Here is a 22,378-nt window from a genome sequence, read left to right as displayed (position 1 = left end):
GTCGATATCTTGTACAATTAATTGTGACACAAAGCCAGAAAGCACAAGCCTGTTTCGATGCGAGTAATACAAAGAGATCCCGACTGTGCATTTAATAGAAATCATAAATGTGACACAGGAATGACTTATTTCCAAAGGAATGGATTTACACGAAGACAACCTTTTTATAAAAAAATACCAAAACCAAACTGTGGCGTTTTATTTTAAGTAGCTGATGCGATGGGCAGGGCCATGTTTTTGATTAAGAACTAGATTAAATCAAGCAAACGTGATCATTACGTGAATTTCTAACTATAAATACCCCTAACATAATTAAAAGGAACTAAATATTCTTTCATACTTGGATAGAATTAATGGGGACTTTCTGGGTACTTCTGAAACCACAACACAGATCCAGGAACAAGCGGGTTATGCCCAAAATTCTTGTCTTTTTGTCTTCTCTTTACGTTGACCCTTGCCACTCGCTTTCTTGTGCGTGTTTCCTTGTTTACCTGTACTGCTGGAGATCGGATTAACACCGTAAAATACGGTTTAGTAAAACACCGGCAAGACTTGAGTTGTCAAGGCTGAGTCTCTTCTTATGCTCTAGAAACCTACAAAACCCAAAACATCAACTCATGTTGGCATTGGATCGATCAGGTAGATTCGATCAGCATATACCCAAAACAGAAAAGACGGATCGAACTTAAAACCCGGTTCTCGGCGAGTGCCACGGGCAATGAATGTAAATATTAAGATGTTTGTTTTTACAATCGTTACTCGAAGAATAAAACATTTAATAAATTCAAATAAACTACTCCAAACACCAATTTCAATGTTAACGAGATTTCAATTTTTCTAGTCTAAGGCTCCCTATCCCTCACATCATCTTATATTACAGATATTGTACAAAGAATATTTTAATCCCCGCATCAGCAGAGTTATAACTGTAAAGTCTCACCAAAAACCTAACTAAGACCTTCTCAATATGTCCCAAATCGATACTTCCGGTATCCCTCCTAAGGAAGTGCGTCATCCATCGTCACTTCCCGACCAAGGCCACGCCAGTGGTCACGTGATCGGGGCTTTTACTTCTCTCTTGCTTCCCCGATCCGATTAAAAATATAAGGAAAAATGGATCCGAACATTAATTTCGCCGCGCCAAGCCGGCGGGACCGCGTCCAGTTCCCGTGCCGTGGGACCGGGGGCTCCTATCGCGTTTTTCGAGCGGCAGGGACGCGATTCTGGAAGATTCTGCTCTCGGGGGCGGGCGTCACGTGACATCGCACGCGGCTCCAGCCGCTCGGTAAAGATGGCGGCAGTCGGATAGAAAGCGGCGGAGGAGCTATGTAGTAGTCACCTCGAGTCTGCTGCGGTTATTTGGAAGCCAGAACTTCGACAAGTAAGTGTGCGTGTGGAGGCTGCGGGATCGTAAAATGGCCGCCGAAAATTCGTGGACTTCACTGGTGTAAAAAAAAAAGAAAAGAAAACAAGAATGGGACCGGTGCTGCCGAAACTGTAAAAAAAAAAGATTTGTTTTGTGTTCGCCTCGTCCGCTGTTACGGTGACTGAGCATATCACGAAGAGGTCCGAGGCTTTAAGGACTGGCTTCACAACAGCATTGTCACAGACCAGCCCCGGGCTCCAAGGCGGCAACTCGCATTTTCTGGACTCTTGGTTCTTTCTGAGCACGTCAAAACACTATTTCCTCTAGCTAAGGAAGGTGTTTTACAGATGACTCTGCTGGATTTGTAGATTGTTTATACAGATTTAATAGATCTACATTTATCCTCTAAATGGTAAGTATATGTTTTCGTTCATTGAGTGCCTATCTAACGTTACATGGTGTTCTGTAACTATACATTATAAAGCCCCTTTCAGTTAAATGATATTTTTTTTATTTGAAGTTATATTAATTATGGATGATGCACGTTAATCGCGTTTCTAGCCCCAAATAGTGTACAGTAGCCTTATGTTCCCCCACATGTTATCGTATTTAATTATTTTATCTGTCGAATTTTATAACTTTAAATTGTAATTCGATGGTTGAAACATTTTGACCATAAAGAACATTACGTAGCTAGCACTATCCAAACCCGGAAGTTTATGAATTGAACACGTGTTTGAGTAGAGGTTATGACTCTGAAAATTGACCTTTTCGAATAATACTAATCCTGCTATCACACTTGTCTGGAGGGAAATAATTTTCAAATATACCCTTTGAGACGTGTCGTCTGTATAAATTAAAACATGTTTTCTTAGAGAGGTGACTGTCAAGACGCGTGGGCCATAGGCACATGAACTGCACATCAATGTAAATTGACAAAGCTTATTAATAAAATGAAAATAACTTAATGTGAACGACTAACGTTATTTTCCCGTAAAACAACATTTGTTTGTTTCCTGTCGTTTCAATCTCCTTGACTCCTTGGTTGTAAATACTGCAATTTAAGATTCCCCCTTTATCATACGTGTGACCAAGGGTATTTCGTTTTAAAGTTAGTTTTGTAGCTTAAATGCCTTTTTTGTGTAGTCAAGTATATTTTGTAGGAATACACTTATAGTCTATAATCAAGTTTCATGCCAGGTATAAGCGCATTCTGTAATAACTCTGAACACATCCATTGGTGCTTTCTTACCACTCAGTGTCTCCTTTCAAAAAGGTAAAGAAAGCTTCCAGTTTCCATTAAAATGGGTTAAGTTCATGAACAGATAATTGGACTGAATATTTGTCCACTTCTGCAATTAACTGTTTGCTGACCCTTAAAATGATGTGAGTGTAGTATTTTAGAGAGGTGAATATTCTCTCCTGTGCTGCCAGATGAGAGGTAGAAAGGGTTTTTTTACTTTAGGAATCTTCAGGGAAGTTTGGGTTCTTGTAAACTCTTACCATAACTAAAGCTATGTAGGATAAGTACTTCACACATTCCTTTTGGTAATAAATTGTACACTATTGTTACCAATCCCAATGCATGTTTTAAAACAATTTCCAGTACCAAGTTTATAGCTGACAATGGGGAGCCAGTTTCCAAAAATCCTAACAAAATGCAGAATATGTTTGCCACATTGTTGCTCATGTGGGTAGTTAAAATGTTCAGTAATGAGCACATGGTCTGAGATGCATGCTACAGCAAACCACGCACTCGCATCTGCAAATCCTCCATAACGTTTATAGTGGTAAATAATCCATAGCAGTGAATGAATGGTTAACTTTTTTTCTGTGTTAATCACTAATATGTAATTGGATGCAGCAGAATGCAGTAGACCCTGGAAACGAAAATGAAACCTCACTTTCCTTTTATGGGTCAGCTTGTTTCCGTTTACTTTTCTCTGGAGTTTAGTGACAGCTAGCCTGATCTCTAATTTGTAACACGTTGGTGTATAGTGCTTCTTAGTAGTGTGAGATAAGGTATTGAATATTTTTCTCATGTAAAATGCTTATATGACAGTGTGTATTGAACTTGTAGTTTTTTTTAATTAACTATAGGGCTCCCTTTTCTATAAAATATATTGTGATTTAGCGTGTTAGCTCAGGCTCATGTTTTTTGCTCCATGGGTGCTTTACTGGAATAAGAACATGTCCTTTTTGGTTCTTGTCTCTGCTGTGGTAGATGATGGATCCAGGTCAAGATTTGCTGCTTGCTGCTCTGAGCGAGAGTGGGATCAGCCCCAATGACGTCTTCGATATTGACCCTATGGATGCTGGCATGCCTTCAGCCATTCAGCAGGTAAGAATTGTTCTTAAAGCAAGTGGCATAAAGGCATAAGATAGAAGAAACACGACTTGCAGAAGTTTAAACAATTCAAGACAAAAACCCATTCCTGGCTCCAAATTCGGCAATCTTAACTTGTTTGGTTGCTAGTTAATCTGAGATCTCAACCTTTTTTTTTAATAAGGCCAACTGTATAGACTTCAACAGTATAGCTGGGATGCTTTTCCAGACTTCCCCAACCATGTTATTAGTACTTCTGTAATATTCCTTATTGCACGGTTAAAGATTCTGCCGTAGCGAATCTGTCATTTCTGAAAATATTTATGTAGTGCCTCTTAATACTTTTTTTGTTGATATACTGGAGAGATTTTTGCGCACTCCAGAATATTTCTAACAAAAATAGACTAATTTATTGTTTACAAATCATCTTTAATTTTTAAGTTAGTCCTGTCTCTGCATGTTTTAAAAATAGTGTTTTTTTATTTTTTATCATGTCACCTTAGTGGTGTTTGTGTTGCAAAGAGGCAGATGCAACATTTAGAGAGAATTTACATTTAAACCTTTTCTTCTTAGAATTATACATCAGATTGGTGATAGCATCTTCAGTTCTTGTTGATCTATAATTCAATCTAGTACCAGTAAAACCATTTCTAGATTAATAATATTTATATACATCATTTGTTGTGTTTGTGGGTTATTGGTTATGATTTGATGTACCTGCCTTGTTTTCCATGCGTCTCTTCAGCCAGTGCCTCTGAGTGCCCTGGATCTTGGTTTGGGAACAGAACCACTGACGACCACTGTAAAACAAGAGCCAGCAGTGGTGATAAAGCAGGAGCCAGCACTTCCACCCACTCCTACGGTCACTATCAGGGTAGGTGCACTTTTCCCCTCTGTAGAATGTATACATCTATTGCTGGGCGTGAGAAGTTTATGCTGTTGAACTCATTACAGCTTTATTTTGATTAAGAAAAAAATGGCTAAAATTCCCCATTCTATAACAGGCAATGAAGTGGGACTGATGTTGCTAATTAAGATTGTAAATCAGGTTTTATTTCTAATTATTTTTCATTTTTAATTTGCTTTTAAATATTGCATCCATGATGATCCTAATGTATGTCATGTCGTGTTGTAAGTTTTGTTCATCAGTTTGGGGGGGGGATTTCTTACTCTCGTTTGAACAGTTTTGGCCTTTTACCCTGTGTGAAGTCACTCTTGAAAAACCTTGTTAGGCAACCAAAAATATGAATAAGCAAAACATTAAACAAAAACTGTTTCCTTGGCTGAGTGTGTTCCCATTATTTGGGGTTGCAGTGGCAGTCATGCGTGTATCAGTTTAAGTTATAATATGTCTTATATTCTTATCTCTCTTTCCACGTTCTCTTCATTACAACTGCAGAAGCCTCAGCCATCCACCACAACATTTGTGCTCAATCAGCTCAATCAGCTCCCTTCCCTGGGAACAATAGTTGTGACCAAACCATCTGTTGGCACCACATCCAGACAAACCATTACAGTGGCCAAGGTTGTTCAGACCTCCTCCTCCTCCACGACGCGGGCGCCCACCACTACTGTCCGGACTACCCTGGTCCCACCCAGTAAGGACCAGATCCAGCTGAAAGACCTTCTCAAGACCAGCAGCCTCAATGAGCTGATGAAACTCAAGCCACCTCCAAATATTGCCCAGCCAGTGGCAACAGCTACAAGTAAGTCAGATTTGTTTTTGGTCTTGAGAGATTATAGCTACACATGCAGCAGTGTTGGACTGCTCTGTTGGTGCTCGTGGGCTCAAAAGTTAAAGTTGCAATACCGATCTTTGTTTTTATGTTTCATTTTTGTTTTCACTTTTCATTTGAAAGAAAACTGCTGGTTTGTTCTCATTTTCTAAGCTAAATTTTGATTCAAGTTTCTTTTTTGATCCCAACCTGCTCGGCACAACTGCTTTGAGCAAAACCATCCTTTTTGTTAATGCTAAATAAGACTTCTGTTTCTGGTTTCTGGCTCCATAGACTGTAGTTTCAGAATTGGCATTGAAAAGTGCGTTGACCCAAGTTCCAAAAATACATTTTAAACATCTACCAAAATATTGAACACATCTTTCCTTGGCTTGTAATCTTAAAGCCTATTTTAACAAACCTGTAGTCTGGGATTGTCTGCATTACTCACGGAAACTACAGCATTAATCAGTCTGTGGCGAATGGAAGGCCGGTATCACGAGGGCTGGTAAAAGAGGAGGTTTGTGACTCCATTTGAGGTCTGTTTTACTTTTTACTGTGGATGACAATTTCAAGTTTTATCTACATCTATCCTTGTTTTAGCCACAGTAGTTCGGGGTTCTATTTTTTGTTGTCACACAAATTAAAATGTGCATAGCCGGAAATCCTCAGGTTCTTTAATTTTGAATGGGTTCACTCTATCAAAGTGTGCTTTGTTCAGTAAATTTAAAAGCTTTCTTTGGCTGCAATGGAGAGAAACATAAGCTAATAAACATTTTGGTCAGCATGAGGAGGATCCTGAAGTTTTCATAGCAAAAACTGTGGTAGTTGCTACAGTGCTTGTTTTGTAATATACCAAATGAAGTAATAACTTACAACTGACATGTAGCATTTATTAAACATTCTTCAGTCAGCATGCAAAAAGTAAAAAAATTGATATGCTTTAATTTTTACAGAAATTATTGTGCTCTCTACAAAGACAATAAACAAACCAGGTATGAGAATATTACTGGTGATGGTGTACACTGATGCTCGAGTTCTACACCTTAATGTTTTATATAACACAGCACTTCAGTCTAAAAACATGGTGCCTGGGGTTTAGTTTTTAATGTGACAGTGTTTTTGAGGGCAAGTGCAAGTTATTTATTTTTTAATTGCAGCTGAAATAAATAATGGAGTAAAGAAGGAGGTCTCAAACAAAGATGTTGCAAGAATTTGGATCAATGATGACCTTAAAATGAGGAGTTTTTCACCTACCAACGTAAGTATGAATGTCACACCATGTCTGTCTGTGCCTTGATCAAAGATCTGCCAGGATTTTGCATCTGTTGTAAGGGGAGGGGGGGGGCTTTTACATAACTCACAGTACAGAAGTAGGTTGAATATTTTATTTTGCTTTTGAATTATTTACAGCCAGAAAGGCAGAAGCTCCGACTTTACTGCCAAGATTTCTTACATTTTTTTTAACTGGCTACTTGACAGTAATGTTTTATACTAAACATCTTTTAATCTTGCAGAAAATACCAGGCATTAAAGAGGAAGAGGAGCCAGAGGAGGAGGAAGAGGAAGAGCTAGGTCATGCAGAGACATATGCGGAATACATGCCAATGAAATGTGAGAATTTTGTTTACTACTGTATATAGAAAGATTAAACTTGGTTAGCGTGTAATGTGCAGTCGACATCTCTAATCTGTTGTACTTAAATCTTGAGGTTGGAAGACAGTAAGAGAAGTCTGTATGTGATTAGAATGTGAGTTTATATTGAATATTTCTTTTGGATACAGTGAAAATTGGCTTGCGCCACCCAGATCCAGTTGTGGAGACCAGTTCGCTGTCCAGCGTTTCTCCTCCTGATGTCTGGTACAGGCTGTCTATTCCCGAAGAGACCATTGATAGAGGATGGCTTTCAGCACTGCAGCTAGAGGCCATTACATATGCTGCTCAGGTACAAACCTGTGACTCCTTCTTTCCCAAACGCAAAGCATAAAGTAGTGCTTGACTAACTTATTTTTTTTTCCTCTTCTGCCTGCGTGAATGTACTTTATTCTGTTTTTATTTTTTATGAATGATAGCATTTTAAGTTTCTAAAGTGTTTATTTTTTTTCTTTGAAGCAACATGAAACATTCCTTCCCAATGGAGATAGGGCTGCGTATTTAATAGGAGATGGAGCAGGTGTCGGCAAAGGCAGGACCATAGCGGGAATTATGTACGAGAATTACCTCCTTGGTAGGAAAAGGTCACTATGGTAAGCATGGGTTGGAGTTACAAAGTCTTTAGTTTTTGTCTTCCTGGTCTGTGAGCCGTCTGACAGTAAAAATGTGATCTCACTTTTCTAGGTTTAGCGTATCAAATGACTTGAAGTATGATGCCGAAAGAGACTTGAGAGACATTGGAGCAAAAAACATTCAAGTTCATTCACTTAATAAGGTAAAGTACACATGTGTGGTGGTTTAGGCTATTTAATGTTAAGATAACATTGTTAATCATAATTATTCTTTCTGGAAAGGAACAAGTAATAGGTTTATTCCATGCTGCAAAGAGTAGAAACGTTTCGACTGGAGTCTTCTTCGGGTGTGAACCGAAGAAGAACCACACCCGAAGTAGGCTCCATTCTGGAGCCTTCACATTCTGACGCAGCTACTCACCTGAATTATTCTTTTCTGGACACTTGTATAATTTATGTAATGTTTTTTTTTTCAGTTCAAATATGGAAAGATCTCTTCCAAGCACAATGGAAGTGTGAAAAAAGGTGTCATTTTTGCCACTTACTCCTCTCTGATCGGTGAAAGTCAGTCTGGGGGGAAATACAAGACCCGCTTTAAACAGCTTCTGCACTGGTGCGGTGAGGACTTCGATGGAGTAGTATCCTTTGATTCGCATTAAAGGGTTCTGCATGGAGAGTTTAAGCAGAAATCTGGAATAGCCCAGAACTGTCACATCAGTGCTTAATCAGGATTTTAAAGTTGATTTTCTTAAAACGTTTTTTATAGTTAATGGTCTTTTTTCCCCATTGGCATCTCTTAGTCCATTAAGTCATGGCCAGACTTCTTCAAAGCAAGGAAAAGCACCTTTCTGCATGTGAATTTGAAGGACTAATGGAAGTCCTGCTGATAGTAATTGTAATTAAATTTTGAGAAGTCTTAAGAAGCAAGTTAATATGAATGCAGTGATGAATAGTTACGTTCATTGTGGCCTTTTGCTTCAAAGCCTTGAATTACATTGCTGTAATAGTTTAATGGTTAAAATGGTGCAAGCTCAGTTTTTTTCTTAAAGTACTGTTTGTTCTTAAGAGATGTTTTTTCCTTTTGCATTACAATAATTCCTTCACTAAATCTTCAGATTGTGTTTGACGAATGTCATAAAGCTAAAAATGTTTGTCCGATTGGGTCTTCTAAGCCTACTAAGACTGGCTTGGCTGTCTTGGAACTCCAAAATAAGCTACCAAAGGCAAGAGTTGTGTATGCCAGTGCTACAGGTAAGAGCACCTCAAGATCCTTTGTTCTTTTATTGGCACTTTGACTCTTAAGGAAAAAAGCAGGACTTTTAGCGAGATTTAACAAATGAATTACTTTAATCTGAAATTATTTCCTCACTTGAGGTCAGTGAGATGGTGATTTTTTTTTTTGTGAGTGAGAAAATCTAAACAAGTGATAGCAGAATAATTTTATTATTCCCTCTTAAGCCCCACGTAATGATGGAGATACGTGTGGTAGCGAGTTCTTAGAAATCATGTGTGAGTTTGGTAAAGAGCTTGAAGCAACGCTTGAGTTCTAACCTCCTTTATGTGGTAACAATAACAACACTAAACTAATGTAGTTGAGCGAGGACTGAATACTACCTCGCTGTACTAATAATAATTGTAAAAAGCATTTGTTAAATATTATGTTTGCAATAAAAGCAACATTTAGATAAAATAACAGCTGTAGGTATTTTGATTTCATTATAGCCATAGTATAATATAGGTAACTGTGCTTATGGAATGAAGTAGCCTGCAGGTATTGGCTTTGATATCCAGTATCTAATGCTAATAGAATGCATTTTTGCTTTGTAGGTGCTTCTGAGCCCAGGAATATGGCGTATATGAATCGTCTTGGAATCTGGGGTGAAGGAACCCCATTCAAGGAGTTTAGTAACTTCATCCAAGCTGTGGAAAGAAGGTAAAATGCAAACTTTTTGGTCTGTTGCAACCCCAGTATTTTATCAAAATATATTTTTTACTTTTAGCATCCTGTAAAGTACAGTCTTTTCCACTAAAATATTTTGTTAATGCTAACTATTCATAGCTCTTGTAAAACTGTAGCTGACACTTTCTTTTGGAGTGAATATTTGTCATTTCTGACTATAGTGCTTAGTACTTTTAGAGTGGTTTTGTTCCCTCATTTTAACCAGTAATAGTGTTTCAGAATGAGTACTGTCATCCTAGTATTTCCTCAGAGGTGAAGTGATACAATCACTGGGGAAGTTGTTCCTCTAATTTTTACAGAGCTCTCAGTGTTGGGTGGGCAGTGTCTATTTAAGGAAGAAACTTCATAATGCTGCCTGAGCATTTTCTCTCTTTGGGATTCTTTTTTATTATGGGGCTAGTTGTTTTTCTTTTGTTGGGTTTTTTTCTTTCCCTTTTTTTATCGGAATTATTTATAAAAATGTCTTTTAGAGGGGTCGGTGCTATGGAAATAGTTGCCATGGATATGAAACTAAGAGGGATGTACATAGCAAGACAGCTGAGCTTTGCTGGAGTGACCTTCAAGATCGAAGAAGTTCCTTTATCACAGGACTACATAAAGATGTATAACAAGGCAGTTCGCTTGGTGAGAAGTCATTCTTGTTAATACTTGAACTGAATGTACAAAGACTTTCATGCTTAATACTTGCATTGTGGCAGTGTTAAAATACAATAAAAACATTTGAGTGTCTTTATTTTTGAACGTGAAATAAAAAGCTCTACTATGTTTAAGTAGAAAGGGAAGGCGTTCCACAACAAATACTTTTTCCATGCAGGAGTGCTGAAAGTACTGTCATCATTCTAGAAAGTGATGATTAAAATGATTTGTTGGAATCTGTACTTATTGGGTATCTTTTGCTCCGGTGTTGGCCAAGGAGGTTTTAGTTTTAAAATGTTGTGACCTCGGAATCTTTTAGTTACTCTAAATGCCCTCAGAGTGGCTGTTAGCAAGTGACTTTTGCTATATCAAAGGATGGGAAATAGAGATTAGATTTAATTCTGTCAGTGGGACAAAATGAGTTAAGATCCGATAATGGATCTTGTTGCAAATACCTTCCAGGTAACATCTTAAATGATTGTTTTTTAGGAGCATGCGCTTGGTATAAATTATGCAATATGGTTTAGGTTCAGGAAGTTTCGTAACGCCAAAAAAGCTAAACTGATTTTAATATGCATAATTCATAGCAACTAGTGAAAACATTTAAAGATGCTCATTTTATTAGGGAAAGCCAGGTCACACAGATGAGCACTAATAGGGACAAAACTGCAGCCTGTGGATGCCATCTGTGACAGAATTTGAAGTCTGTTTAGGAGGTTCTACTTTCTAGTGTAGTGAACTTGCCAGATTGAAATTGAGTGTTCACGCTCATTCCTAGTTAATAATATATTTTCCAGACACTATTCAAACATATTCAGAAGCTTTGATAAGGTAGAGGATAGTCATGTTATTAGTGTTGCTGTTTGTGTTGCTGCAGTGGGTAAGTGCGAGAGAGAAGTTTCAGCAGGCAGCCAACCTCATGGACGCAGAGCTGCGGATGAAGAAATCCATGTGGGGGCAGTTCTGGTCAGCGCACCAAAGATTCTTCAAATACCTGTGCATTGCGTCGAAAGTGAAAAGGGTGGTCCAGCTTGCTCGAGAAGAAGTCAAAAACGGAAAGGTAAAAATCTCTTCCTCTTATCCTTCTTGATCAGGTTTTTACATCTTTTTTTTTTTATTTTTGTTTTATGTTTGCTTGTTGCTTACTTCCTCAGTTTTGTTCCCTAGTGTGTAGTTATCGGTTTGCAGTCCACCGGGGAAGCCAGGACGCTGGAAGCATTAGAAGAAGGAGGAGGGGAGTTAAATGATTTTGTTTCCACAGCTAAGTAAGTGTGTAACTTAAATGATTCACATGTTCTGTTTCTTTTACCACTCCAAGAAAAGATTGTTTAAATTGACTTGTCTTTAAAAGACCGAGATGGTAGCCTCCAAGTGATTGCAGCACCCATTTTTCAGAATGCTAGCTGTGTTTCCAAAATGTAATACTGCTAACTTTGTGTATTTATCAGCCATTTATAATTTGTGGAAACAAAATGTACACTTTTAGCACAATGTCAAATTGCAATACTGATAAATCTGTTAAGAAAACCCCAATTGCAGACAATGCCTTTTTAATGTTCTCTGTGGGTTTTAATGATGCTTTAGGATCACTTGATCCGAATCATTGTGAATTGACTGTCTCGATACAGTAAAGAACCCTTTTTGGTCATTTTCTTTAGTTTCTTTGTAGATGCTAAAGATATGTGTGGCAGAAAGCATTTTGCTGGCTGATTTTAGATCTGAAATCTTACAGAAAAAGGCTTGAAATACAAGGCTCCACAGCTGAAAAGCTTTCTTTTCCTTTCTGCATGGAGTGAACCTTTACCTGTTCCTTCGCAGCCTACCCATGCAGCTCTAGCTCTGCTCAGAAGTAGTTTGTATCGGTACAGTAAGTTGTGCAGTCACTCAATTGGTTGTCTTTTGCCAGGGGTGTGCTGCAGTCCCTGATTGAGAAGCATTTCCCTGCACCTGATAGACAAAAGCTCTTCAGCCTGCTGGGAATTGATTTATCAGCAAAAAAAACTCCTTCTCCTAATGACAATGCTTCTACTGACCAGAAGGGGAAAAAACGAAAAGGTAATTGCTTCAATAAGAAACTGATTCCTCGCTTCTCTCAAATAACTTTCTCTTATTAGTAATGTTAAGTAACTTTAGTTTTTGTCTTACAGGATTGTTATTTTAAAAACTTTAAAAAGTTTTGTAGAAAATAAAAGGTTTTTGATATTCAAGCACTTCATGGCACCAAGGGAGACCTTTTATGTTCTGTTAAAATGCATTTGCGAAATTTCTAGGTCAAGAATCAAAAAAAGAAGCAAAGAAACCCCGCACGTCTGGCGGTCTCTCAGGCAGCAGTTCTGATGAAAGCGACGTTGACGAAGACTCGGAAAAGGGCTCGAGCGATAACGACAGCTTCAAGTCTGGCAGCTCTGGGGAGGAGGACGAAGACGACTTCAATCCTTTCAGAGATGAATCTAGTGAGGATGACGAGGAGGGTAGGTTCAATAACACCTTGGTTTCCTTATCATGTCTGTGCTTCATATGCAGTGTTGAGTTTCTTAATCATAGTGCCCGAGAATTTTTCCTCTTTGCAACGAATCCTGTGTTGCATACATGTTGTTTCAGTAGTTTTACATTTTTTACTGTTTTAGATCCTTGGCTATTCAGAAAAGAGCACAAAAAAGGCAAAATAAAGAAGAATAAAAAGAAAAAGAAGAGCATCGATCCAGATTCTATTCAAAGTGCCTTGTTAGCATCTGGTCTCGGGTCAACAAGACCTAATTTTACTACTCCAGCTGTTAAAACTCCATCTAGCGTTGCACCTTCAGTTGGTAAGTAGTGCATTACTGTGTATTGCTCCCCATGACAATACATTTGCATAACTTAAATTTTTTGATTGGTCTTGGTCACCTGATTAGTATTTGTTTCGTAACATTGGAGTGTTTTTCTGTTCTCCCCATATTGATTCGTTCCAGCAAAAAAAGAGAGCGACAGTAACAGCTGTGTCACTAGTCAAGATGCCGTTGAAATTGCCCAACAGATGAAACGAGCGTTACTTGAACACCTGGAAAAACTTTCAGAAGAGCTTCCTCCTAACACGCTGGATGAACTGATCGATGAACTAGGAGGCCCTGATAATGTGGCCGAGGTCAGTCTGCAAATGTTTCTTATTCTTCTCCAATCAAAATGAAGACTGCAAGCTCTTTCCAGCACCGTGTGCATTGTGTTCTTAACATCAAAATGTATCACTCTGTGCATTTTCTGGAAATTAACGTATGTGGAATTTGATTACTTTTTCGATCACGCCAACGTTTCTTAAATAACCTGAGCTGAAATACTAATTAAAGTAGCTCATTGGTGAAGGTTGATTATGCTCAGGTGATGAAGAGATTTAACCTAGTCAAAATGAAGGGAAAAACAAAGGATCCAATATGCCTCACTTATCAAGGAAACAATGCTTTTGTACCTTCAATAGGTTGCAGGCTGGACAAAATCGTCTCAGGTGTCCTGGCCTGCACTTGGAACCTTCCTTTTTAGCAATGAATCAAAGTTGCAATGTGGTTCAGATGTGCAGAATGATATACTTATCGTGCACAAGGAACCAATTGATGGAGAGGTCCAATTATAATGGTTTGAGCAGCAGGTTGCTGTAGAACACTACACTACTTGGCATTACATTAATCATGTCCTGGGACTTCATTTTGTACCCTTTCTGTTAGCTCAACTTGATTTAGCAACCTTCCAGTGGGATGGTGCACATTCTCATACTACTTGTATAGCAGAGCAGAAACTATTCCACAAGACAGCATCCAGAATTTAGTCCAGTGCATGTTTTGCTTCCAGTTGTAGCCACACAAGTTCTTTATTAATTTGGCTGTTTGTTCAATATAATGTTTCTCAAAGTGTTTCTTTTAATGCTCTGTACATCAAAATTAAATACATTATCAAAGGTCAAGTTTTTTTTTAGAAACTGGAACTTGTTTGGTCCTTCCTAGTAGGCCTACTTTTTTGTGGGGGATTTCCCATCTCTGTTTTAAACATATGACCACAGTTTTGCACCTCAAGGCACCAAAGATACCTTGTAAGTTCAAATGAATACATTAGTTTTGGTTCCCCCTTACAGTTTGTGGTTACATTACTGTCAGAAACTGAGATGTTCAGGTCTCACTGCCTACTAAAAAAAATTTCAAGCAGACTGATGGATATTCATGTCGGAGATTAAAATCTTGAGGGTTGGAGGTGCAGTTAAGGGATTTTTTGCAAGTCCTTTCTCCCTGAGTAGTAGTCTCATTCACGCTAAATGCACAAGCAGAGTTTGACTCATTTTTCCCCCCTTATTTCCAGATGACTGGGAGGAAGGGCAGAGTCGTGAGCAATGATGATGGGAGCATATCTTATGAATCGAGGTCTGAGCTTGATGTTCCTGTGGAAATCCTGAATATCACAGAAAAACAGAGATTCATGGATGGAGAAAAGGTCAGGCAGCTGAAGGAACCGGAGCACTGTGGTGTCCTTTACTCTAAAATGTGCAAACCTGAGAAATGAAAACATTTTTGTAACATTTATTCCTTCCCTTTTTATTTGTCTTTTTAGAACATTGCCATTATTTCAGAAGCTGCAAGCTCTGGTATTTCATTACAAGCAGACCGGAGAGTTAAAAACCAGAGAAGAAGAGTGCACATGACTTTGGAGTTGCCATGGAGTGCTGACAGAGCAATTCAGCAGTTTGGTGAATAGCAGTTTATTTTTTGTTTAATAAGTTTATCATTTGCATCTATTATAAGTCCCAGTTTTGAAAAATCCTATCTTGCAAAGCGATAGTGGGTATTAGTGCAAAGCAATGGGATATTAGACTTCATGGTAATTAAAGATACCACAGCACTTTTTAATGGGTAGAGTTGTCTTGGCTCTCTTCCACTCTGGGTTTATATGTTCTGGCTTCCCAAATTCAGTAATTTAAGCAATTTATTACTTCTCCAGTAGCACTGCTGAATAATGGGACTTCCATGTTTCAACTAGATGGCTGTTGCAAAGTGCTATATGAATGCAACAAATTGATTCTTCAGACCAGATAACACTGTTCTTCAGCTGGAATCTACTGTCTGCAATTAATGAGTGGAATATAGGCTAACAAGCAATATACAGCTTTTAGAGCCTCTTCTGGAAACCATTGCTTTGTGTAAACTAATACTTTTGGTTGAGTAACTTCAGATATCGTGTATTACAAACCACACTAACCCTTTCTTTTCTGTTCTTTAGGAAGAACACACAGATCTAACCAAGTGACAGCCCCAGAGTATGTGTTTCTTATTTCTGAGCTTGCTGGAGAGCAGAGGTTTGCCTCAATCGTCGCCAAACGCCTTGAGAGCCTTGTGAGTTTTATATTCCAAAGAAGAAAAATCTTGCAAGTTGCCAGTGTTGTGCTTTTGATTGTGCCGCAAATACATTTTCTTGTGGTAAATTATAGACTTTTCCTTTCTTCAATTCCTCTGTGGTTTTATTTGATCTAATAGGGTGCCCTAACCCATGGTGACAGAAGAGCCACTGAATCCAGAGATTTGAGCAGATTCAATTTTGACAATAAGGTAAGTTGTTTTGTTTTTTACTGTACTGGACACGAGTAATGTATCTTAAGGGAACTTTGCCAGCAGTGGTGCAATGATGCTTTTGTTTATTCCTGCAGTATGGACGAAACGCCTTGGAGATCGTCATGAAGTCCATTGTGAATTTGGATTCCCCTTTAGTGTCGCCACCGGCTAACTTTGAAGGGGATTTCTTCAAAGGTATTGCTTAATCATACATGTTCTGCACTGCTGCAGCTTTTTAATGTAAGCCTCCTCTCTGTTTAGGGGAAAGATCCCATGCTATAGCAACATGCACTGTCTAAATGTGAAGAGCGGATAAGCATGGTTAATACTGGGCTTTAAGTTGTCCTCTTTATTTTTGCAGAAATTCGTCATGGTTTAATTGGAGTAGGATTGATAAATGTTGAAGACCGTTCGGGAATTCTCACATTGGATAAAGGTAATTGTTCTATCATAATTTAAGTGCAGTTTTTTCAGAATCAATATGAAGATCTAAAACATTTTAAAGTCAAAGTAAACTGTTGTATAATCTATATAGTTATCAAATGAACTTCTACCTGTGGAAGAAATAGAAGAAACCTGAGCGTTATTTACAGCACTTCATTAAGAATCATCTAAGCTCTCTTACATAGACTCTGTTTATTCCAGTGTGAAGCTTTGCTGTTGACAACTTTTCTGTTGCTCCATAGATTACAACAACATCGGCAAGTTTCTGAACAGGATTCTTGGCATGGAGGTCCAGCAGCAAAATGCACTATTCCAGTATTTCTCCGATACTCTGAATGCTGTTATCCAGAATGCCAAGAAGAACGGCCGTTATGACATGGGCATTTTGGGTAAGAATTTCAAAAACTAAAAGGTTTGAAGTAAATGAAAGGTTTCTGAAAATAGATAACAGTTTAAACCTAGACTACAAGCCAAGACATTCAACAAAGTTTCAGGACTGAACAGTTAAGTTCATTCTGTACAACTGTTTTGATATCATTTCTGTGAATTATTCTTGTAGATCTCGGCTCAGGTGATGAGAAAGTGAAGAAGATTGATGTGAAGAAGTTTCTTACCCCTGGATATTCTACCTCAGGACATGTTGAGTTGTACACGGTATGTGATTGAATTGGAGTTTAGTGCACCCCAACATGGGTTAATTTTTCTAAAAAATGTACACAAAGCACCGATATACTCTTTGTTTGTTACACTGTGTTGAGTCTGGTAGAACAAGTGCCTGGTATAGCAGTGGAAATGATCACTCATTTCTATTTAATGTTCTTATGGCGGTAAGCTGTTTTAAAGATATGCTTCTTAATAGCACCACTTTTCTCTGAGGGATTAGAGTGCTGGACCTGTTTTTCTGTGCCTTACATTTTGCTACACGAGGCTGCAGTACATTTTGGTTTTCAGCCTTTTCTAATCCTGCACTAGCTCGGTATACAGCTTGAGTTTTGTTATTTAACTTTGTGCACCAGTTTTTAAATCTCTTGAAAGGTGCATTGTGCTTTTCAATAATTGACTTTTTGGATATAATGTGAGGGGTTCTTTTAAAAATTTGTTTCACCAATGGAAAGGAACACTGGCTTTATTGGGTAAGGAAGGTACTGTGCACAATTTACCATGAGCATTACATGTCTTTTAAACCCCATTGTGTTTGTTGATCGAAAATGTCTTCATTTTAGGTAAGTGTGGAGAGAGGTATGTCTTGGGAAGATGCAACTTGCATTTGGGCTGAGCAAACTGGGCCAGATGATGGCTTTTATGTACAGGTGAGTAGAGGAAATTTCATTTAAAAAAATCATACTTAGCAAAACCATATCTTATAGAGCCTTCGTCTCGAGCCCAGTCATTGTATGATCTAGTTTCTGCTGACATTTGTACCATAGAGTAATCTGTTGACCTAGGTATTTTTTAGACAAAAGGTTATCAACCTCATTGCTCAAAACATTGGTTTCATTAAAGGGACATGTATACTTATAAAATTCTTCAGAATCTGATAAGAATTATTACAATTATGCAATTAGTTCTCCTGTGTAACAAAAATATCTGTAGGATGGTATATAGTGCCAAACTTTTTTCATTTAAAGGGCCATCTTCTGGTTTCCATTCCATATGGGCTCTTAAAGACTTTATTTGAATGAGTTGTTGGCTTAATTGGGTCTATATTACAACTGTTTCTGGGTCTTTGTTCATTGATTGTTTTATGGTTAAGTGGCCTGGTAGAAAGCCACAAGTGAATATCAGTGGTGAAATGTTTTGCATGCTTTTTAAATCTGCAAAGATTATCCATAACAGTCTATAGTGGAGGTCAGGATAATTTATTAATAAACGCTAATGTTAATGAGTTGAGATAAAAAATTCAAACTTGTATATACGCTTATTTTGCCATTTGAGGTCAGCATCTATTAGACAGTCTTGTTTCCTTTCCCCTTGCTAGGTAAGAAATAACAAGAAGACTGCAATCCTGGTGAAGGAAGTCAATGCCAAAAAGAGGCTATTTCTTGTGTACAGACCAAACACAGGGAAACAGCTTAAACTAGAGACCTATGCAGACATCCGGAAGAAATGTAAAAAGGTAAGACTGGAAAAAAAAAATGGATGCTTGTTGCTTTCAAAATTTATTATTGCTTTTAAAAGCATTTTTTTGTTTTAACATTTAATCATTTTCTTAATTTTGCTTTTCCTGTTACCAGGTACTTTCAGACGATGCTAAACAGCACTGGATGGATCAGTACATTTCGTCAGCTGACACCTGTTCGCATGCCTACTGGTAAGCCTCTAAAACTGAAGGTGGTGTGTCACTTTCATGAAGTTGAATTCTCCTTTCTTTTCTTGCATTAAACCTTGAATGAAATACCTCCTTGTTCAACGTTCTCCTCACTCTCCCTTCCTGACAGGCGAGGTAATTGCAAGAAAGCGTCAATAGGGCTACAGTGTGAAGTTGGGCTCCGCTGCCGAATGTACTATGTCCTGTGTGGATCGGTGCTCAGTGTTTGGACTAAAGTAGAGGGCGTTTTAGCGTCGGTCAGTGGAACCAATGTGAAAATGCAAATCGTTCGTTTAAGAACTGAGGACGGACAAAGGATCGTTGGTAAGTGATGATAAAGTTCCCTCTTCCCCACCCCCATGCAAGTCATCAGGAGGCCCCTGTTTACAACCTTTAGCCCAGTGCTGTTATTTCATTTTGTTATTATTATCTGTAAGTAGCATACAGCTGCTTATTATAACTAAAAGTTCATATGTTTTGGGCTTATTTAAATTTGGTTCAGGGTTTGCCTACCTAATTAACAAATCTGATTAGTAGTTAGAGTACGATTGAGTAGTTTGCTTTAAGGAAACAATACTGTTAGTCTCTTTAGTGTCGGTGCTTCCTTCTACTGTAAAACTATCCAAGACAGGAAATTTTAAATGTTTATTGTCATTGACAGGTTTGATCATTCCTGCAAACTGCGTAGCCCCGCTGATAAACATCCTGTCCTCGTCAGACCAGTCTCAGCAACTTGCTGTCCAGCAGCAACAAATGTGGCAACAGCTTCACCCACAGAGCATTAACGCCTTCAGTAACACATAGCACCCAGCGTGGACTGGACAGTGGACTTAATGTGTTACATTTAAGAACATGCTCTGTGAGCACATTGTGAGGCAGTCAGAAGGAAACTTCAGGGTTCTTGTCCAAAGAATTTTCTTTCATTAGAAGTTCACTGGAACATTCAACACCTCGCACTTCAGTTCAGAACTGAAGAGACCTCTGTGAATTTCTGGAGGAGAAATGTTGACACAGATAAAATATTTCTTCCTCTTTTTTCATAACGTTTCATGTGCTTTCTACTGGCTTCTGGTCATAATTACAGGTTTGTTCTGTATCTTCTGCAAGTGGAGTGCTTGAACTTTATGACATATTACAGTGCTCAGGGGTTAGTTAAAGAAAACAATCACTTTTTTTAACTCTGATATGCTGAGAATATACATTGAAATGCATGTCACCTCCCCCTCATGTTCCTTAATGTGTTGATGCATACATTGTACAAAGCATGGAATTGCAAGTTTACTACACTGCATACAAATGTTTCCTGTTCCTTTCATTTAGTGTACCTTATATTCATGCTTATGAAAATGGTTCTCAAGGTGTAAATTCCTTTTAAGACCATGTTCACCACAGGGTTCAACATGCTAAAATTGTGACCTTGCATGATTTAAAAAAATATCATCCCTGTTTTCCCTTTGTGGTTCACTTTAGATTAAACATTTCTTTAATCATAGCTAATTTAAAAAAAGGTTGGACTTGCAGAATGTCATTGATCTTCAATAGTATGTTCATGAAGGTATATACTACCTTTTGTTCTTAAAATTCCCAAGATATCAGTCTGTAAACTGGAATGTCATTTACATTAAGGCCACTTCAACCCTTGTCTGGTCTTGATTTATATTTTTTAATTTTCTATTTACACATTTTAATATTTGCTGTCTCTTGAAACAGATCCGATGCATTTAATTTCATGACGGGACACAAGACTCTTTATAAAAGCTTTTCATTTGTGCTGTAAATGTTATGAGATCGAAAATGTTTCTCTTAAGCTGGTATGGATATTTTGCTGTACAAATGTGTATAGTTACATATCTTAAATATGAATTGTTTGGCTTATAAGTAAAATTGATGTTTATAAGATATTGAAGGACAATGTCATTTCATGCTTGCACGAGTTGCACTACTGACAGATTTCATTGTATATTGAAATTAAATCTGTTTAAATTACATTGCTGCAAGATTAGGACATCTTGCATATGACCAATAAATCTAGAAAAACTGTGTGAGTTGTGGCTTGTGTCTAAGAGAATTATAGGAAAAAAAAACAAACTTTTTTGCTTTTTGAAAGTGTTTTAATTTGAAACATTCATGTTATACTTGGTTCTTTGCTTCAGATTAATTTTCCTCATGATGGTTTTCAATGGACATGACCAGAATTTTTTAAAGCAAGCTTGATTTTTTTTAAAGAACATTTTGTACCTCATACAAATGGCATGATTGGTCAAGTGTTTTTTAGAGCAATTTGCTGAATAAGGCAGGTTAAAGTTTGTTTTTTTATTTTAGTTTCTACTCTTTATTTCTAAAAAGGTATAATGTTTTCTCCTGTACTTCAATGGAGGGCTCAGGTTCAGCAACTTCTGACTGCAAGCAAATGGGTTATTTTAATTTGTTGAGAACTGAGAAAATAATCGGACTATAGGAAGATGAGATGCAGTTTGCTACATGCTGATTACCTGATGAGATTAATCAATGAAAGCTCCACATTCTTTTACCAGACTTGATTGTGATTGATTATGGAATCTGATTGTTTCTATTGCATAATGTATATGACCACATAAGGTTTATATTGTAATTATATTTTGTTGGAGAAGGATCTGCAGCATAATGCTCAGGACTATTGGTTGGGGATCTCTTCCACTAGGAATCACCTCATGGAGTGTTTTTCCAAGAGCCAAAAGCCCTTCTTGGTTTGGGATTTCTGTTGCACGGAGATTTAAACACTTTTTGCTTTAGTCCTGCAAAATCCTGTTTTATGTAAAAAGGAAATGGATCTACATTTGAGTTCAGTTATACTTTATGCAGTTTACACAAAAATAATCTTAAGGTCTATGTACCAAGTCAATTTTATTTTTATCAAGTTTTAGATGCCTTGGCAAAACCTGGTGTTTGCCTGATAGTCCTTACCATAATGTGCTCTCATTGTTTCATACCAGGCCATTCCTAAAATTAACAATTGAATGTGCATTATCTTTGACTCTATAGTTGACTATTTCTCCTGTTGCTTCACACAGTCAATGGGTTATTTGCAGCTGATGGCCATCCTATTGTGTATGACAATAGCAAAGCGTGGCCGTGTATAAACCAGGCTTGTGGACAGGCTCCGCCAGTTTGCGTGGTGAAGAGAAATGCTTTTGTAAAAAATCTGGCCAGGAGGCTGTTTAATTTTGAAGATGAGCCGACAATCCCCCATTTAGGTGCGGAGCACAGAAAACGGTGGAACATGCGTCTCGACAATAGGCAGACAAGTACAGTGCTAGGCATTCACGCACTCGCGCCATACGTCACTCCTGCTACCCATGGAAAAAATTAGCATTCACTTCGCTCATGTCGTGGGGTGCGAAACGTGGGCGGGGGAGGGGAGCGTGTTACACGATAGGAAGAGGTTAAGAATGGCACGCGTCCCCATTGTCAGACTTAGAAGTTCCTATGGCTGCCTCGTGCTTTTTAGATTTTTATATGCATTATATATAAACTCATACAATGTATGAGCTAAGTAAACAGCTTATTTTCTAAACGCATTAGGTACGTTAAGCAAAATATGCGGGAAATAGACCTCCTTGTTGTTTTTTAACTACCGCTTCCAGACAAACATTTAATCATTTTTGTCTGGAAAAGGAAATTATTGTAATTATCGCAACCCTTTCCTACCATGCATTCTCGATCTAGGTGGTAAAATATTGCGACTAAAGTATTTACAGTATGTTCTCTAAATCTATGTGAGGTGGCGGGAACGCATTTTTCTTCCTTACTTTAAAAGTAATTGGAATTATTAAAACAAAATATCAAAAAGTTATT

At 37.9% G+C, this 22,378-nt stretch overlaps 1 protein-coding gene across 1 annotated transcript; it reads left to right on the top strand.

Annotated features, from left to right (window-relative positions):
* The first annotated feature begins 1,261 nt into the window (after nt 1-1,261).
* sbno1 (strawberry notch homolog 1 (Drosophila)) lies at nt 1,262-20,583 on the top strand. Its single transcript, XM_088935321.1, has 32 exons — nt 1,262-1,778; nt 3,591-3,707; nt 4,438-4,566; nt 5,092-5,398; nt 6,568-6,668; nt 6,925-7,021; nt 7,192-7,352; nt 7,520-7,653; nt 7,745-7,835; nt 8,109-8,270; nt 8,748-8,883; nt 9,460-9,565; nt 10,063-10,216; nt 11,106-11,288; nt 11,396-11,493; nt 12,135-12,283; nt 12,499-12,699; nt 12,856-13,035; nt 13,180-13,352; nt 14,549-14,680; nt 14,798-14,933; nt 15,464-15,576; nt 15,718-15,789; nt 15,888-15,987; nt 16,154-16,228; nt 16,479-16,625; nt 16,796-16,890; nt 17,460-17,546; nt 18,215-18,352; nt 18,471-18,547; nt 18,675-18,868; nt 19,206-20,583. Exons 1-32 carry the CDS (start codon nt 1,776-1,778, stop codon nt 19,346-19,348), a joined length of 4,191 nt encoding a protein of 1,396 aa, XP_088791447.1. The 5' UTR covers nt 1,262-1,775; the 3' UTR covers nt 19,349-20,583.
* The last annotated feature ends 1,795 nt before the right edge of the window (nt 20,584-22,378 follow it).

The sequence above is a fragment of the Atractosteus spatula genome, chromosome 17, assembly GCF_055471065.1.
Source record: "Atractosteus spatula isolate fAtrSpa1 chromosome 17, fAtrSpa1.hap1, whole genome shotgun sequence".
Classification (NCBI taxonomy): Eukaryota; Metazoa; Chordata; class Actinopteri; order Semionotiformes; family Lepisosteidae; genus Atractosteus; species Atractosteus spatula.
This window is presented reverse-complemented; position numbering and strand designations above follow the sequence as displayed.

Bases quoted from the DNA above. Each gene is read 5' to 3' on its own strand.
- sbno1 (XM_088935321.1), top strand. The intron at 9,566-10,062 runs GTAAAATGCAAA...AATGTCTTTTAG, and splicing joins ATCCAAGCTGTGGAAAGAAG to AGGGGTCGGTGCTATGGAAA. The intron at 11,289-11,395 runs GTAAAAATCTCT...TTTGTTCCCTAG, and splicing joins AAGAAGTCAAAAACGGAAAG to TGTGTAGTTATCGGTTTGCA.